This window comes from Scophthalmus maximus, chromosome 16 (genome assembly GCF_022379125.1).
Source record: "Scophthalmus maximus strain ysfricsl-2021 chromosome 16, ASM2237912v1, whole genome shotgun sequence".
Taxonomy (NCBI): Eukaryota; Metazoa; Chordata; class Actinopteri; order Pleuronectiformes; family Scophthalmidae; genus Scophthalmus; species Scophthalmus maximus.
In genome coordinates this window covers 11806468-11825037 of record NC_061530.1, presented here as the reverse complement: position 1 = coordinate 11825037, position 18570 = coordinate 11806468, and the positions used below count along the sequence as shown (strand labels likewise).

General features: G+C 45.2%; 1 protein-coding gene across 1 annotated transcript in view; it reads right to left on the bottom strand.

The window, feature by feature from the left end:
- Positions 1–18570, bottom strand: part of LOC118287143 — a 26713-nt gene extending 8143 nt beyond the window's left edge. The window contains 52 exon segments of the mRNA XM_035611988.2: positions 47–315; positions 424–586; positions 772–1145; positions 1147–1354; positions 1450–1718; positions 1827–1989; positions 2175–2523; positions 2612–2757; positions 2853–3121; positions 3229–3391; positions 3577–3950; positions 3952–4159; positions 4255–4523; positions 4632–4794; positions 4980–5328; positions 5417–5562; positions 5658–5926; positions 6035–6197; positions 6381–6754; positions 6756–6963; positions 7059–7327; positions 7436–7598; positions 7784–8132; positions 8221–8366; positions 8462–8730; positions 8839–9001; positions 9187–9557; positions 9559–9769; positions 9865–10133; positions 10241–10403; positions 10589–10937; positions 11026–11171; positions 11267–11535; positions 11644–11806; positions 11992–12365; positions 12367–12574; positions 12670–12938; positions 13047–13209; positions 13393–13741; positions 13830–13975; positions 14071–14339; positions 14448–14610; positions 14796–15169; positions 15171–15378; positions 15474–15742; positions 15851–16013; positions 16199–16547; positions 16636–16781; positions 16877–17145; positions 17253–17415; positions 17586–17606; positions 18455–18570. Coding sequence (XP_035467881.2) covers positions 47–315; positions 424–586; positions 772–1145; positions 1147–1354; positions 1450–1718; positions 1827–1989; positions 2175–2523; positions 2612–2757; positions 2853–3121; positions 3229–3391; positions 3577–3950; positions 3952–4159; positions 4255–4523; positions 4632–4794; positions 4980–5328; positions 5417–5562; positions 5658–5926; positions 6035–6197; positions 6381–6754; positions 6756–6963; positions 7059–7327; positions 7436–7598; positions 7784–8132; positions 8221–8366; positions 8462–8730; positions 8839–9001; positions 9187–9557; positions 9559–9769; positions 9865–10133; positions 10241–10403; positions 10589–10937; positions 11026–11171; positions 11267–11535; positions 11644–11806; positions 11992–12365; positions 12367–12574; positions 12670–12938; positions 13047–13209; positions 13393–13741; positions 13830–13975; positions 14071–14339; positions 14448–14610; positions 14796–15169; positions 15171–15378; positions 15474–15742; positions 15851–16013; positions 16199–16547; positions 16636–16781; positions 16877–17145; positions 17253–17415; positions 17586–17606; positions 18455–18509 — 12154 coding nt within the window. The 5' untranslated portion in view covers positions 18510–18570.

The following is an 18570-nucleotide window of genomic DNA, read 5'->3' as shown; positions in this document are numbered from 1 at the left end:
ATATAACACTCAGACAACACTGTTTGTCAGCAACAAGCAGACTCACCTCCCTCCTTGACTGCGCCCCATCCAGTGACCCAGCAATCTGTACCGTTGTTGAACACACTGCCACTGGCTGCCAGACACACAGGTCTGATGTAGTCTGTGAATTTGACTGGTGAGGAGAGTCTGAGCAGAGCAATGTCGTTGTTGTTGGTGTCACTGTCATAGTTTGGATGCAAAATGATTCTGGCAACAGTTGTGGACACTTCATTTGGGTTTGTGCCCTGCAGGTTCTGACGGCCGAGAGAAACCTGCCATCCAGACGTACTCGTACTGAGAGGATAATAATATTTTCAGATTAGATTTGAGAAGAAAAATAGGGCATTAACTACAGACTGAGACAAATTGAAATGTATCATCTTCAATATACGAGTTACCCACCTGAAGAAGCAGTGAGCAGCTGACATCACCCACTCTCGATTGATGAGGGAACCGCCACAAACATGGCCGCCAAACCTCTGCAGACTAACCTGCCAAGGCCAACTTCCAGGTGGAGCATCTTCACCTCCAACTATTCTGGTGTTCAGGGGAGTGATGCCACACACTGCAAACAACAAGGAAAACAAATGAGAGCTCAATTTAACTACACTGACCGCATCAGAGGTGGAAGAATTTCAAAGTTTGAAAGTTCTTTTGTTTTACAAAAGTTGGCTTATTTTTCATTATAAATATTGATGATGGATTCATTGATACTTAAATTCAATATATTGTTGTGTTCAGGGTTCTTACATTCAGCACTTGTCATGGTAGATGATGGACTTGTGGTTTCAGAAACTGGTTCAGTGGTTGTAGCCTCTGGTCCATCAGTACAAGTACCAGCACCCGAAGTGGTAGTAATAAGAAGAGGTGGGAGACCAGGACAGGTGTAGCTGCTGTCAGCATCCGGCCCACTGGAGGTGAACTGGACAAAGCCTGGCCTATCAGAGCGGATGAAGGAGTTGATCCAGGACTGGTAACGGGACACTCTGGAGTAGACTCCTGGCAGATTGGGCCGAGCACAACCAAAACCAAAACTGACTACTCCAGACTGGACCCAGACAGAGCCCTGTTTGCTCACCATTGGACCTCCTGAGTCACCCTGAGGACATGGAGACGACACGACTGAGAATTTCACAGAGTCCTAAACACATTGACCAACAAGGGACAAATGAAAGGCAGCAGTTTACCTGACATGAGTCTTTCCCTCCTGCTAGAACACCAGCACATATCATGTTGTCCGTGACTGTACCGACTCCATTTAGACAGTTACACTGTCGGTTTCCCAGAACTGGAACCTCCACTTCTTGTAGAGTTTCAGGTAACGGTAATGACTCTAAGAGACCAACAAGAAGAGACACAATTCATACATCAACCTACAGTTTATATAACACTCAGACAACATTGTTTGTCAGCAACAAGCAGACTCACCTCCCTCCTTGACTGCGCCCCATCCAGTGACCCAGCAATCTGTACCGTTGTTGAACACACTGCCACTGGCTGCCAGACACACAGGTCTGATGTAGTCTGTGAATTTGACTGGTGAGGAGAGTCTGAGCAGAGCAATGTCGTTGTTGTTGGTGTCACTGTCATAGTTTGGATGCAAAATGATTCTGGCAACAGTTGTGGACACTTCATTTGGGTTTGTGCCCTGCAGGTTCTGACGGCCGAGAGAAACCTGCCATCCAGACGTACTCGTACTGAGAGGATAATAATATTTTCAGATTAGATTTGAGAAGAAAAATAGGGCATTAACTACAGACTGAGACAAATTGAAATGTATCATCTTCAATATACGAGTTACCCACCTGAAGAAGCAGTGAGCAGCTGACATCACCCACTCTCGATTGATGAGGGAACCGCCACAAACATGGCCGCCAAACCTCTGCAGACTAACCTGCCAAGGCCAACTTCCAGGTGGAGCATCTTCACCTCCAACTATTCTGGTGTTCAGGGGAGTGATGCCACACACTGCAAACAACAAGGAAAACAAATGAGAGCTCAATTTAACTACACTGACCGCATCAGAGGTGGAAGAATTTCAAAGTTTGAAAGTTCTTTTGTTTTACAAAAGTTGGCTTATTTTTCATTATAAATATTGATGATAGATTCATTGATACTTAAATTCAATATATTGTTGTGTTCAGGGTTCTTACATTCAGCACTTGTCATGGTAGATGATGGACTTGTGGTTTCAGAAACTGGTTCAGTGGTTGTAGCCTCTGGTCCATCAGTACAAGTACCAGCACCCGAAGTGGTAGTAATAAGAAGAGGTGGGAGACCAGGACAGGTGTAGCTGCTGTCAGCATCCGGCCCACTGGAGGTGAACTGGACAAAGCCTGGCCTATCAGAGCGGATGAAGGAGTTGATCCAGGACTGGTAACGGGACACTCTGGAGTAGACTCCTGGCAGATTGGGCCGAGCACAACCAAAACCAAAACTGACTACTCCAGACTGGACCCAGACAGAGCCCTGTTTGCTCACCATTGGACCTCCTGAGTCACCCTGAGGACATGGAGACGACACGTCTGAGGATTTCACAGAGTCCTAAACACATTGACCAACAAGGGACAAATGAAAGGCAGCAGTTTACCTGACATGAGTCTTTGCCTCCTGCTAGAACACCAGCACAGATCATGTTGTCCGTGACTGTACCGACTCCATTTAGACAGTTACACTGTCGGTTTCCCAGAACTGGAACCTCCACTTCTTGTAGAGTTTCAGGTAACGGTAATGACTCTGAGAGACCAACAAGAAGAGACACAATTCATACATCAACCTACAGTTTATATAACACTCAGACAACACTGTTTGTCAGCAACAAGCAGACTCACCTCCCTCCTTGACTGCGCCCCATCCAGTGACCCAGCAATCTGTACCGTTGTTGAACACACTGCCACTGGCTGCCAGACACACAGGTCTGATGTAGTCTGTGAATTTGACTGGTGAGGAGAGTCTGAGCAGAGCAATGTCGTTGTTGTTGGTGTCACGGTCATAGTTTGAATGCAAAATGATTCTGGCAACAGTTGTGGACACTTCATTTGGGTTTGTGCCCTGCAGGTTCTGACGGCCAAGAGAAACCTGCCATCCAGACGTACTCGTACTGAAAGGATAAAAATATTTTCAAAATTAGATTTGAGAAGGAAAATGGCATAAACCACAGACTGAGACAAATTGAAATGTATCATCTTCAATATATGAATTACCCACCTGAAGAAGCAGTGAGCAGCTGACATCACCCACTCTCGGTTGATGAGGGAACCGCCACAAACATGGCCGCCAAACCTCTGCAGACTAACCTGCCAAGGCCAACTTCCAGGTGGAGCATCTTCACCTCCAACTATCCTGGTGTTCAGGGGAGTGATGCCACACACTGCAAACAACAAGGAAAACAAATGAGAGCTCAATTTAACTACACTGACCGCATCAGAGGTGGAAGAATTTCAAAGTTTGAAAGTTCTTTTGTTTTCAATAAGTTGGCTTATTTTTCATTATAAATATTGATGATAGATTCATTGATACTTAAATTCAATATATTGTTGTGTTCAGGGTTCTTACATTCAGCACTTGTCATGGTAGATGATGGACTTGTGGTTTCAGAAACTGGTTCAGTGGTTGTAGCCTCTGGTCCATCAGTACAAGTACCAGCACCCGAAGTGGTAGTAATAAGAAGAGGTGGGAGACCAGGACAGGTGTAGCTGCTGTCAGCATCCGGCCCACTGGAGGTGAACTGGACAAAGCCTGGCCTATCAGAGCGGATGAAGGAGTTGATCCAGGACTGGTAACGGGACACTCTGGAGTAGACTCCTGGCAGATTGGGCCGAGCACAACCAAAACCAAAACTGACTACTCCAGACTGGACCCAGACAGAGCCCTGTTTGCTCACCATTGGACCTCCTGAGTCACCCTGAGGACATGGAGACGACACGACTGAGAATTTCACAGAGTCCTAAACACATTGACCAACAAGGGACAAATGAAAGGCAGCAGTTTACCTGACATGAGTCTTTCCCTCCTGCTAGAACACCAGCACATATCATGTTGTCCGTGACTGTACCGACTCCATTTAGACAGTTACACTGTCGGTTTCCCAGAACTGGAACCTCCACTTCTTGTAGAGTTTCAGGTAACGGTAATGACTCTAAGAGACCAACAAGAAGAGACACAATTCATACATCAACCTACAGTTTATATAACACTCAGACAACACTGTTTGTCAGCAACAAGCAGACTCACCTCCCTCCTTGACTGCGCCCCATCCAGTGACCCAGCAATCTGTACCGTTGTTGAACACACTGCCACTGGCTGCCAGACACACAGGTCTGATGTAGTCTGTGAATTTGACTGGTGAGGAGAGTCTGAGCAGAGCAATGTCGTTGTTGTTGGTGTCACTGTCATAGTTTGGATGCAAAATGATTCTGGCAACAGTTGTGGACACTTCATTTGGGTTTGTGCCCTGCAGGTTCTGACGGCCGAGAGAAACCTGCCATCCAGACGTACTCGTACTGAAAGGATAAAAATATTTTCAGATTAGATTTGAGAAGAAAAATAGGGCATTAACTACAGACTGAGACAAATTGAAATGTATCATCTTCAATATACGAATTACCCACCTGAAGAAGCAGTGAGCAGCTGACATCACCCACTCTCGATTGATGAGGGAACCGCCACAAACATGGCCGCCAAACCTCTGCAGACTAACCTGCCAAGGCCAACTTCCAGGTGGAGCATCTTCACCTCCAACTATCCTGGTGTTCAGGGGAGTGATGCCACACACTGCAAACAACAAGGAAAACAAATGAGAGCTCAATTTAACTACACTGACCGCATCAGAGGTGGAAGAATTTCGAAGTTTGAAAGTTCTTTTGTTTTCAATAAGTTGGCTTATTTTTCATTATAAATATTGATGATAGATTCATTGATACTTAAATTCAATATATTGTTGTGTTCAGGGTTCTTACATTCAGCACTTGTCATGGTAGATGATGGACTTGTGGTTTCAGAAACTGGTTCAGTGGTTGTAGCCTCTGGTCCATCAGTACAAGTACCAGCACCCGAAGTGGTAGTAATAAGAAGAGGTGGGAGACCAGGACAGGTGTAGCTGCTGTCAGCATCCGGCCCACTGGAGGTGAACTGGACAAAGCCTGGCCTATCAGAGCGGATGAAGGAGTTGATCCAGGACTGGTAACGGGACACTCTGGAGTAGACTCCTGGCAGATTGGGCCGAGCACAACCAAAACCAAAACTGACTACTCCAGACTGGACCCAGACAGAGCCCTGTTTGCTCACCATTGGACCTCCTGAGTCACCCTGAGGACATGGAGACGACACGACTGAGAATTTCACAGAGTCCTAAACACATTGACCAACAAGGGACAAATGAAAGGCAGCAGTTTACCTGACATGAGTCTTTCCCTCCTGCTAGAACACCAGCACATATCATGTTGTCCGTGACTGTACCGACTCCATTTAGACAGTTACACTGTCGGTTTCCCAGAACTGGAACCTCCACTTCTTGTAGAGTTTCAGGTAACGGTAATGACTCTAAGAGACCAACAAGAAGAGACACAATTCATACATCAACCTACAGTTTATATAACACTCAGACAACACTGTTTGTCAGCAACAAGCAGACTCACCTCCCTCCTTGACTGCGCCCCATCCAGTGACCCAGCAATCTGTACCGTTGTTGAACACACTGCCACTGGCTGCCAGACACACAGGTCTGATGTAGTCTGTGAATTTGACTGGTGAGGAGAGTCTGAGCAGAGCAATGTCGTTGTTGTTGGTGTCACTGTCATAGTTTGGATGCAAAATGATTCTGGCAACAGTTGTGGACACTTCATTTGGGTTTGTGCCCTGCAGGTTCTGACGGCCGAGAGAAACCTGCCATCCAGACGTACTCGTACTGAAAGGATAAAAATATTTTCAGATTAGATTTGAGAAGAAAAACATGGCATAAACCACAGACTGAGACAAATTGAAATGTATCATCTTCAATATACGAGTTACCCACCTGAAGAAGCAGTGAGCAGCTGACATCACCCACTCTCGGTTGATGAGGGAACCGCCACAAACATGGCCGCCAAACCTCTGCAGACTAACCTGCCAAGGCCAACTTCCAGGTGGAGCATCTTCACCTCCAACTATCCTGGTGTTCAGGGGAGTGATGCCACACACTGCAAACAACAAGGAAAACAAATGAGAGCTCAATTTAACTACACTAACCTTATCCGAGGTGGAAGATATTCAGTTTGAAAGTTCTTTTGTTTTACAAAAGTTGGCTCATTTTTCATTATAAATATTGATGATAAATTCATTGATACTTAAATTCAATTTATTGTTGTGTTCAGGATTCTTACATTCAGCACTTGTCATGGTAGAGGATGGACTTGTGGTTTCAGAAACTGGTTCAGTGGTTGTAGCCTCTGGTCCTTCAGTACTAGTACCAGCACCCGAAGTGGTAGTAAGAAGAAGAGGTGGGAGACCAGGACAGGTGTAGCTGCTGTCAGCATCCGGCCCACTGGAGGTGAACTGGACAAAGCCTGGCCTATCAGAGCGGATGAAGGAGTTGATCCAGGACTGGTAACGGGACACTCTGGAGTAGACTCCTGGCAGATTGGGCCGAGCACAACCAAAACCAAAACTGACTACTCCAGACTGGACCCAGACAGAGCCCTGTTTGCTCACCATTGGACCTCCTGAGTCACCCTGAGGACATGGAGACGACACGACTGAGAATTTCACAGAGTCCTAAACACATTGACCAACAAGGGACAAATGAAAGGCAGCAGTTTACCTGACATGAGTCTTTCCCTCCTGCTAGAACACCAGCACATATCATGTTGTCCGTGACTGTACCGACTCCATTTAGACAGTTACACTGTCGGTTTCCCAGAACTGGAACCTCCACTTCTTGTAGAGTTTCAGGTAACGGTAATGACTCTAAGAGACCAACAAGAAGAGACACAATTCATACATCAACCTACAGTTTATATAACACTCAGACAACACTGTTTGTCAGCAACAAGCAGACTCACCTCCCTCCTTGACTGCGCCCCATCCAGTGACCCAGCAATCTGTACCGTTGTTGAACACACTGCCACTGGCTGCCAGACACACAGGTCTGATGTAGTCTGTGAATTTGACTGGTGAGGAGAGTCTGAGCAGAGCAATGTCGTTGTTGTTGGTGTCACTGTCATAGTTTGGATGCAAAATGATTCTGGCAACAGTTGTGGACACTTCATTTGGGTTTGTGCCCTGCAGGTTCTGACGGCCGAGAGAAACCTGCCATCCAGACGTACTCGTACTGAGAGGATAATAATATTTTCAGATTAGATTTGAGAAGAAAAATAGGGCATTAACTACAGACTGAGACAAATTGAAATGTATCATCTTCAATATACGAGTTACCCACCTGAAGAAGCAGTGAGCAGCTGACATCACCCACTCTCGATTGATGAGGGAACCGCCACAAACATGGCCGCCAAACCTCTGCAGACTAACCTGCCAAGGCCAACTTCCAGGTGGAGCATCTTCACCTCCAACTATTCTGGTGTTCAGGGGAGTGATGCCACACACTGCAAACAACAAGGAAAACAAATGAGAGCTCAATTTAACTACACTGACCGCATCAGAGGTGGAAGAATTTCAAAGTTTGAAAGTTCTTTTGTTTTACAAAAGTTGGCTTATTTTTCATTATAAATATTGATGATGGATTCATTGATACTTAAATTCAATATATTGTTGTGTTCAGGGTTCTTACATTCAGCACTTGTCATGGTAGATGATGGACTTGTGGTTTCAGAAACTGGTTCAGTGGTTGTAGCCTCTGGTCCATCAGTACAAGTACCAGCACCCGAAGTGGTAGTAATAAGAAGAGGTGGGAGACCAGGACAGGTGTAGCTGCTGTCAGCATCCGGCCCACTGGAGGTGAACTGGACAAAGCCTGGCCTATCAGAGCGGATGAAGGAGTTGATCCAGGACTGGTAACGGGACACTCTGGAGTAGACTCCTGGCAGATTGGGCCGAGCACAACCAAAACCAAAACTGACTACTCCAGACTGGACCCAGACAGAGCCCTGTTTGCTCACCATTGGACCTCCTGAGTCACCCTGAGGACATGGAGACGACACGACTGAGAATTTCACAGAGTCCTAAACACATTGACCAACAAGGGACAAATGAAAGGCAGCAGTTTACCTGACATGAGTCTTTCCCTCCTGCTAGAACACCAGCACATATCATGTTGTCCGTGACTGTACCGACTCCATTTAGACAGTTACACTGTCGGTTTCCCAGAACTGGAACCTCCACTTCTTGTAGAGTTTCAGGTAACGGTAATGACTCTAAGAGACCAACAAGAAGAGACACAATTCATACATCAACCTACAGTTTATATAACACTCAGACAACATTGTTTGTCAGCAACAAGCAGACTCACCTCCCTCCTTGACTGCGCCCCATCCAGTGACCCAGCAATCTGTACCGTTGTTGAACACACTGCCACTGGCTGCCAGACACACAGGTCTGATGTAGTCTGTGAATTTGACTGGTGAGGAGAGTCTGAGCAGAGCAATGTCGTTGTTGTTGGTGTCACTGTCATAGTTTGGATGCAAAATGATTCTGGCAACAGTTGTGGACACTTCATTTGGGTTTGTGCCCTGCAGGTTCTGACGGCCGAGAGAAACCTGCCATCCAGACGTACTCGTACTGAGAGGATAATAATATTTTCAGATTAGATTTGAGAAGAAAAATAGGGCATTAACTACAGACTGAGACAAATTGAAATGTATCATCTTCAATATACGAGTTACCCACCTGAAGAAGCAGTGAGCAGCTGACATCACCCACTCTCGATTGATGAGGGAACCGCCACAAACATGGCCGCCAAACCTCTGCAGACTAACCTGCCAAGGCCAACTTCCAGGTGGAGCATCTTCACCTCCAACTATTCTGGTGTTCAGGGGAGTGATGCCACACACTGCAAACAACAAGGAAAACAAATGAGAGCTCAATTTAACTACACTGACCGCATCAGAGGTGGAAGAATTTCAAAGTTTGAAAGTTCTTTTGTTTTACAAAAGTTGGCTTATTTTTCATTATAAATATTGATGATAGATTCATTGATACTTAAATTCAATATATTGTTGTGTTCAGGGTTCTTACATTCAGCACTTGTCATGGTAGATGATGGACTTGTGGTTTCAGAAACTGGTTCAGTGGTTGTAGCCTCTGGTCCATCAGTACAAGTACCAGCACCCGAAGTGGTAGTAATAAGAAGAGGTGGGAGACCAGGACAGGTGTAGCTGCTGTCAGCATCCGGCCCACTGGAGGTGAACTGGACAAAGCCTGGCCTATCAGAGCGGATGAAGGAGTTGATCCAGGACTGGTAACGGGACACTCTGGAGTAGACTCCTGGCAGATTGGGCCGAGCACAACCAAAACCAAAACTGACTACTCCAGACTGGACCCAGACAGAGCCCTGTTTGCTCACCATTGGACCTCCTGAGTCACCCTGAGGACATGGAGACGACACGTCTGAGGATTTCACAGAGTCCTAAACACATTGACCAACAAGGGACAAATGAAAGGCAGCAGTTTACCTGACATGAGTCTTTGCCTCCTGCTAGAACACCAGCACAGATCATGTTGTCCGTGACTGTACCGACTCCATTTAGACAGTTACACTGTCGGTTTCCCAGAACTGGAACCTCCACTTCTTGTAGAGTTTCAGGTAACGGTAATGACTCTGAGAGACCAACAAGAAGAGACACAATTCATACATCAACCTACAGTTTATATAACACTCAGACAACACTGTTTGTCAGCAACAAGCAGACTCACCTCCCTCCTTGACTGCGCCCCATCCAGTGACCCAGCAATCTGTACCGTTGTTGAACACACTGCCACTGGCTGCCAGACACACAGGTCTGATGTAGTCTGTGAATTTGACTGGTGAGGAGAGTCTGAGCAGAGCAATGTCGTTGTTGTTGGTGTCACGGTCATAGTTTGAATGCAAAATGATTCTGGCAACAGTTGTGGACACTTCATTTGGGTTTGTGCCCTGCAGGTTCTGACGGCCAAGAGAAACCTGCCATCCAGACGTACTCGTACTGAAAGGATAAAAATATTTTCAAAATTAGATTTGAGAAGGAAAATGGCATAAACCACAGACTGAGACAAATTGAAATGTATCATCTTCAATATATGAATTACCCACCTGAAGAAGCAGTGAGCAGCTGACATCACCCACTCTCGGTTGATGAGGGAACCGCCACAAACATGGCCGCCAAACCTCTGCAGACTAACCTGCCAAGGCCAACTTCCAGGTGGAGCATCTTCACCTCCAACTATCCTGGTGTTCAGGGGAGTGATGCCACACACTGCAAACAACAAGGAAAACAAATGAGAGCTCAATTTAACTACACTGACCGCATCAGAGGTGGAAGAATTTCAAAGTTTGAAAGTTCTTTTGTTTTCAATAAGTTGGCTTATTTTTCATTATAAATATTGATGATAGATTCATTGATACTTAAATTCAATATATTGTTGTGTTCAGGGTTCTTACATTCAGCACTTGTCATGGTAGATGATGGACTTGTGGTTTCAGAAACTGGTTCAGTGGTTGTAGCCTCTGGTCCATCAGTACAAGTACCAGCACCCGAAGTGGTAGTAATAAGAAGAGGTGGGAGACCAGGACAGGTGTAGCTGCTGTCAGCATCCGGCCCACTGGAGGTGAACTGGACAAAGCCTGGCCTATCAGAGCGGATGAAGGAGTTGATCCAGGACTGGTAACGGGACACTCTGGAGTAGACTCCTGGCAGATTGGGCCGAGCACAACCAAAACCAAAACTGACTACTCCAGACTGGACCCAGACAGAGCCCTGTTTGCTCACCATTGGACCTCCTGAGTCACCCTGAGGACATGGAGACGACACGACTGAGAATTTCACAGAGTCCTAAACACATTGACCAACAAGGGACAAATGAAAGGCAGCAGTTTACCTGACATGAGTCTTTCCCTCCTGCTAGAACACCAGCACATATCATGTTGTCCGTGACTGTACCGACTCCATTTAGACAGTTACACTGTCGGTTTCCCAGAACTGGAACCTCCACTTCTTGTAGAGTTTCAGGTAACGGTAATGACTCTAAGAGACCAACAAGAAGAGACACAATTCATACATCAACCTACAGTTTATATAACACTCAGACAACACTGTTTGTCAGCAACAAGCAGACTCACCTCCCTCCTTGACTGCGCCCCATCCAGTGACCCAGCAATCTGTACCGTTGTTGAACACACTGCCACTGGCTGCCAGACACACAGGTCTGATGTAGTCTGTGAATTTGACTGGTGAGGAGAGTCTGAGCAGAGCAATGTCGTTGTTGTTGGTGTCACTGTCATAGTTTGGATGCAAAATGATTCTGGCAACAGTTGTGGACACTTCATTTGGGTTTGTGCCCTGCAGGTTCTGACGGCCGAGAGAAACCTGCCATCCAGACGTACTCGTACTGAAAGGATAAAAATATTTTCAGATTAGATTTGAGAAGAAAAATAGGGCATTAACTACAGACTGAGACAAATTGAAATGTATCATCTTCAATATACGAATTACCCACCTGAAGAAGCAGTGAGCAGCTGACATCACCCACTCTCGATTGATGAGGGAACCGCCACAAACATGGCCGCCAAACCTCTGCAGACTAACCTGCCAAGGCCAACTTCCAGGTGGAGCATCTTCACCTCCAACTATCCTGGTGTTCAGGGGAGTGATGCCACACACTGCAAACAACAAGGAAAACAAATGAGAGCTCAATTTAACTACACTGACCGCATCAGAGGTGGAAGAATTTCGAAGTTTGAAAGTTCTTTTGTTTTCAATAAGTTGGCTTATTTTTCATTATAAATATTGATGATAGATTCATTGATACTTAAATTCAATATATTGTTGTGTTCAGGGTTCTTACATTCAGCACTTGTCATGGTAGATGATGGACTTGTGGTTTCAGAAACTGGTTCAGTGGTTGTAGCCTCTGGTCCATCAGTACAAGTACCAGCACCCGAAGTGGTAGTAATAAGAAGAGGTGGGAGACCAGGACAGGTGTAGCTGCTGTCAGCATCCGGCCCACTGGAGGTGAACTGGACAAAGCCTGGCCTATCAGAGCGGATGAAGGAGTTGATCCAGGACTGGTAACGGGACACTCTGGAGTAGACTCCTGGCAGATTGGGCCGAGCACAACCAAAACCAAAACTGACTACTCCAGACTGGACCCAGACAGAGCCCTGTTTGCTCACCATTGGACCTCCTGAGTCACCCTGAGGACATGGAGACGACACGACTGAGAATTTCACAGAGTCCTAAACACATTGACCAACAAGGGACAAATGAAAGGCAGCAGTTTACCTGACATGAGTCTTTCCCTCCTGCTAGAACACCAGCACATATCATGTTGTCCGTGACTGTACCGACTCCATTTAGACAGTTACACTGTCGGTTTCCCAGAACTGGAACCTCCACTTCTTGTAGAGTTTCAGGTAACGGTAATGACTCTAAGAGACCAACAAGAAGAGACACAATTCATACATCAACCTACAGTTTATATAACACTCAGACAACACTGTTTGTCAGCAACAAGCAGACTCACCTCCCTCCTTGACTGCGCCCCATCCAGTGACCCAGCAATCTGTACCGTTGTTGAACACACTGCCACTGGCTGCCAGACACACAGGTCTGATGTAGTCTGTGAATTTGACTGGTGAGGAGAGTCTGAGCAGAGCAATGTCGTTGTTGTTGGTGTCACTGTCATAGTTTGGATGCAAAATGATTCTGGCAACAGTTGTGGACACTTCATTTGGGTTTGTGCCCTGCAGGTTCTGACGGCCGAGAGAAACCTGCCATCCAGACGTACTCGTACTGAAAGGATAAAAATATTTTCAGATTAGATTTGAGAAGAAAAACATGGCATAAACCACAGACTGAGACAAATTGAAATGTATCATCTTCAATATACGAGTTACCCACCTGAAGAAGCAGTGAGCAGCTGACATCACCCACTCTCGGTTGATGAGGGAACCGCCACAAACATGGCCGCCAAACCTCTGCAGACTAACCTGCCAAGGCCAACTTCCAGGTGGAGCATCTTCACCTCCAACTATCCTGGTGTTCAGGGGAGTGATGCCACACACTGCAAACAACAAGGAAAACAAATGAGAGCTCAATTTAACTACACTAACCTTATCCGAGGTGGAAGATATTCAGTTTGAAAGTTCTTTTGTTTTACAAAAGTTGGCTCATTTTTCATTATAAATATTGATGATAAATTCATTGATACTTAAATTCAATTTATTGTTGTGTTCAGGATTCTTACATTCAGCACTTGTCATGGTAGAGGATGGACTTGTGGTTTCAGAAACTGGTTCAGTGGTTGTAGCCTCTGGTCCTTCAGTACTAGTACCAGCACCCGAAGTGGTAGTAAGAAGAAGAGGTGGGAGACCAGGACAGGTGTAGCTGCTGTCAGCATCCGGCCCACTGGAGGTGAACTGGACAAAGCCTGGCCTATCAGAGCGGATGAAGGAGTTGATCCAGGACTGGTAACGGGACACTCTGGAGTAGACTCCTGGCAGATTGGGCCGAGCACAACCAAAACCAAAACTGACTACTCCAGACTGGACCCAGACAGAGCCCTGTTTGCTCACCATTGGACCTCCTGAGTCACCCTGAGGACATGGAGACGACACGACTGAGAATTTCACAGAGTCCTAAACACATTGACCAACAAGGGACAAATGAAAGGCAGCAGTTTACCTGACATGAGTCTTTCCCTCCTGCTAGAACACCAGCACATATCATGTTGTCCGTGACTGTACCGACTCCATTTAGACAGTTACACTGTCGGTTTCCCAGAACTGGAACCTCCACTTCTTGTAGAGTTTCAGGTAACGGTAATGACTCTAAGAGACCAACAAGAAGAGACACAATTCATACATCAACCTACAGTTTATATAACACTCAGACAACACTGTTTGTCAGCAACAAGCAGACTCACCTCCCTCCTTGACTGCGCCCCATCCAGTGACCCAGCAATCTGTACCGTTGTTGAACACACTGCCACTGGCTGCCAGACACACAGGTCTGATGTAGTCTGTGAATTTGACTGGTGAGGAGAGTCTGAGCAGAGCAATGTCGTTGTTGTTGGTGTCACTGTCATAGTTTGGATGCAAAATGATTCTGGCAACAGTTGTGGACACTTCATTTGGGTTTGTGCCCTGCAGGTTCTGACGGCCGAGAGAAACCTGCCATCCAGACGTACTCGTACTGAGAGGATAATAATATTTTCAGATTAGATTTGAGAAGAAAAATAGGGCATTAACTACAGACTGAGACAAATTGAAATGTATCATCTTCAATATACGAGTTACCCACCTGAAGAAGCAGTGAGCAGCTGACATCACCCACTCTCGATTGATGAGGGAACCGCCACAAACATGGCCGCCAAACCTCTGCAGACTAACCTGCCAAGGCCAACTTCCAGGTGGAGCATCTTCACCTCCAACTATTCTGGTGTTCAGGGGAGTGATGCCACACACTGCAAACAACAAGGAAAACAAATGAGAGCTCAATTTAACTACACTGACCGCATCAGAGGTGGAAGAATTTCAAAGTTTGAAAGTTCTTTTGTTTTACAAAAGTTGGCTTATTTTTCATTATAAATATTGATGATGGATTCATTGATACTTAAATTCAATATATTGTTGTGTTCAGGGTTCTTACATTCAGCACTTGTCATGGTAGATGATGGACTTGTGGTTTCAGAAACTGGTTCAGTGGTTGTAGCCTCTGGTCCATCAGTACAAGTACCAGCACCCGAAGTGGTAGTAATAAGAAGAGGTGGGAGACCAGGACAGGTGTAGCTGCTGTCAGCATCCGGCCCACTGGAGGTGAACTGGACAAAGCCTGGCCTATCAGAGCGGATGAAGGAGTTGATCCAGGACTGGTAACGGGACACTCTGGAGTAGACTCCTGGCAGATTGGGCCGAGCACAACCAAAACCAAAACTGACTACTCCAGACTGGACCCAGACAGAGCCCTGTTTGCTCACCATTGGACCTCCTGAGTCACCCTGAGGACATGGAGACGACACGACTGAGAATTTCACAGAGTCCTAAACACATTGACCAACAAGGGACAAATGAAAGGCAGCAGTTTACCTGACATGAGTCTTTCCCTCCTGCTAGAACACCAGCACATATCATGTTGTCCGTGACTGTACCGACTCCATTTAGACAGTTACACTGTCGGTTTCCCAGAACTGGAACCTCCACTTCTTGTAGAGTTTCAGGTAACGGTAATGACTCTAAGAGACCAACAAGAAGAGACACAATTCATACATCAACCTACAGTTTATATAACACTCAGACAACACTGTTTGTCAGCAACAAGCAGACTCACCTCCCTCCTTGACTGCGCCCCATCCAGTGACCCAGCAATCTGTACCGTTGTTGAACACACTGCCACTGGCTGCCAGACACACAGGTCTGATGTAGTCTGTGAATTTGACTGGTGAGGAGAGTCTGAGCAGAGCAATGTCGTTGTTGTTGGTGTCACTGTCATAGTTTGGATGCAAAATGATTCTGGCAACAGTTGTGGACACTTCATTTGGGTTTGTGCCCTGCAGGTTCTGACGGCCGAGAGAAACCTGCCATCCAGACGTACTCGTACTGAAAGGATAAAAATATTTTCAGATTAGATTTGAGAAGAAAAATAGGGCATTAACTACAGACTGAGACAAATTGAAATGTATCATCTTCAATATACGAGTTACCCACCTGAAGAAGCAGTGAGCAGCTGACATCACCCACTCTCGATTGATGAGGGAACCGCCACAAACATGGCCGCCAAACCTCTGCAGACTAACCTGCCAAGGCCAACTTCCAGGTGGAGCATCTTCACCTCCAACTATCCTGGTGTTCAGGGGAGTGATGCCACACACTGCAAACAACAAGGAAAACAAATGAGAGCTCAATTTAACTACACTGACCGCATCAGAGGTGGAAGAATTTCAAAGTTTGAAAGTTCTTTTGTTTTACAAAAGTTGGCTTATTTTTCATTATAAATATTGATGATAGATTCATTGATACTTAAATTCAATATATTGTTGTGTTCAGGGTTCTTACATTCAGCACTTGTCATGGTAGATGATGGACTTGTGGTTTCAGAAACTGGTTCAGTGGTTGTAGCCTCTGGTCCATCAGTACAAGTACCAGCACCCGAAGTGGTAGTAATAAGAAGAGGTGGGAGACCAGGACAGGTGTAGCTGCTGTCAGCATCCGGCCCACTGGAGGTGAACTGGACAAAGCCTGGCCTATCAGAGCGGATGAAGGAGTTGATCCAGGACTGGTAACGGGACACTCTGGAGTAGACTCCTGGCAGATTTGGCCGAGCACAACCAAAACCAAAACTGACTACTCCAGACTGGACCCAGACAGAGCCCTGTTTGCTCACCATTGGACCTCCTGAGTCACCCTGAGGACATGGAGACGACACGTCTGAGGATTTCACAGAGTCCTAAACACATTGACCAACAAGGGACAAATGAAAGGCAGCAGTTTACCTGACATGAGTCTTTGCCTCCTGCTAGAACACCAGCACAGATCATGTTGTCCGTGACTGTACCGACTCCATTTAGACAGTTACACTGTCGGTTTCCCAGAACTGGAACCTCCACTTCTTGTAGAGTTTCAGGTAACGGTAATGACTCTGAGAGACCAACAAGAAGAGACACAATTCATACATCAACCTACAGTTTATATAACACTCAGACAACACTGTTTGTCAGCAACAAGCAGACTCACCTCCCTCCTTGACTGCGCCCCATCCAGTGACCCAGCAATCTGTACCGTTGTTGAACACACTGCCACTGGCTGCCAGACACACAGGTCTGATGTAGTCTGTGAATTTGACTGGTGAGGAGAGTCTGAGCAGAGCAATGTCGTTGTTGTTGGTGTCACTGTCATAGTTTGAATGCAAAATGATTCTGGCAACAGTTGTGGACACTTCATTTGGGTTTGTGCCCTGCAGGTTCTGACGGCCGAGAGAAACCTGCCATCCAGACGTACTCGTACTGAAATGATAAAAATATTTTCAAAATTAGATTTGAGAAGAAAAATGGCATAAACCACAGACTGAGACAAATTGAAATGTATCATCTTCAATATATGAATTACCCACCTGAAGAAGCAGTGAGCAGCTGACATCACCCACTCTCGGTTGATGAGGGAACCGCCACAAACATGGCCGCCAAACCTCTGCAGACTAACCTGCCAAGGCCAACTTCCAGGTGGAGCATCTTCACCTCCAACTATCCTGGTGTTCAGGGGAGCAGCGCCACATACTGGAAAAGAGATCAGTGTGGTCAAAACATCAAATTTAGTAGTTTTTCTATGGGGTCACCTGTAAATCAGATTAATTGCTTTGTTGTTTGGTTTGCTAAATCACATTACTTAACAGTTGGACTTGGAAAAGATGATGAACATTTTTTTAATTAGTTTATAAAAATCTTACCATCAAGCTGAGCATGTAACTCTGGAAGAGAAATAACACAAATTGCTTAGACACTGTTTGAGTAGTGTGCTGCTGTAATAATAATGTTTCATCATTTATCAAAACTCCTCAACAAGAAAACATTATGGCTTGAGAAAAATCCCTGTTATTGGCTTTTAATTGATATCTCCAGCTTTGATAAAGTATGTTTTTATTATTGGTTAACACATTTATTTCAGCTTATTTACTTTACAAAGAGTCTTGCTTATAGAAAGTTCTAGTCATTTGTGTTACCTTTGTTAATGCTTTTTAAAATAATGATTCATTATCATTTAAAGGTTGGTACAAATGATAATAATGTCGCTTACTTTTAAAAATGTAGTGTATGTAATTCATGGTGTCAAAAGTTGCATAAATTTCCTGCAGCCATTGTTAAAGATGAACTTTAATCGCAGAACCGCACATACAGCACCCATCGCAACAGCCTCAATCTCTACATTAACAAAGAGGGATACATTATAGAATAAGATACTTTGAATAATAACAGACTGTATAAATCAATAAATTAATTTAACTTTTAAAAAAGTATAAATAGCCAGAGATTAAAAAATATATAATTGTGTTTAAATGCTGATGTGTTCATCTAAGGTAAACTGACTGAAATTTTTGATTTGCACCAGTCAACCAGCACTTCTTCATGAGATATGGTGACAAACTCAATCAGAACTAACTTAATACAGCTTCAAAAATGACATCAGGTCACATGAGGTTGAGAAAATTGGGGATATTGTTAATTCCTAAGTAGGCTTACCCTAGTTAAACTAAATAATTTTGCCAGCATCTGCAGATCCACAAAGAAAGATACTGGTCCACTCCAGAGTTTGACTCACCTGTAGTAAGGAGGCTTGACAGAGTCAGTGCGCAGATCCATTTCATCAAAGCCATTGTGTGACTGCATGGTTCATCTTTGTTTCTCTTTATATGCTCGGTATGATCAGTCAGCTGC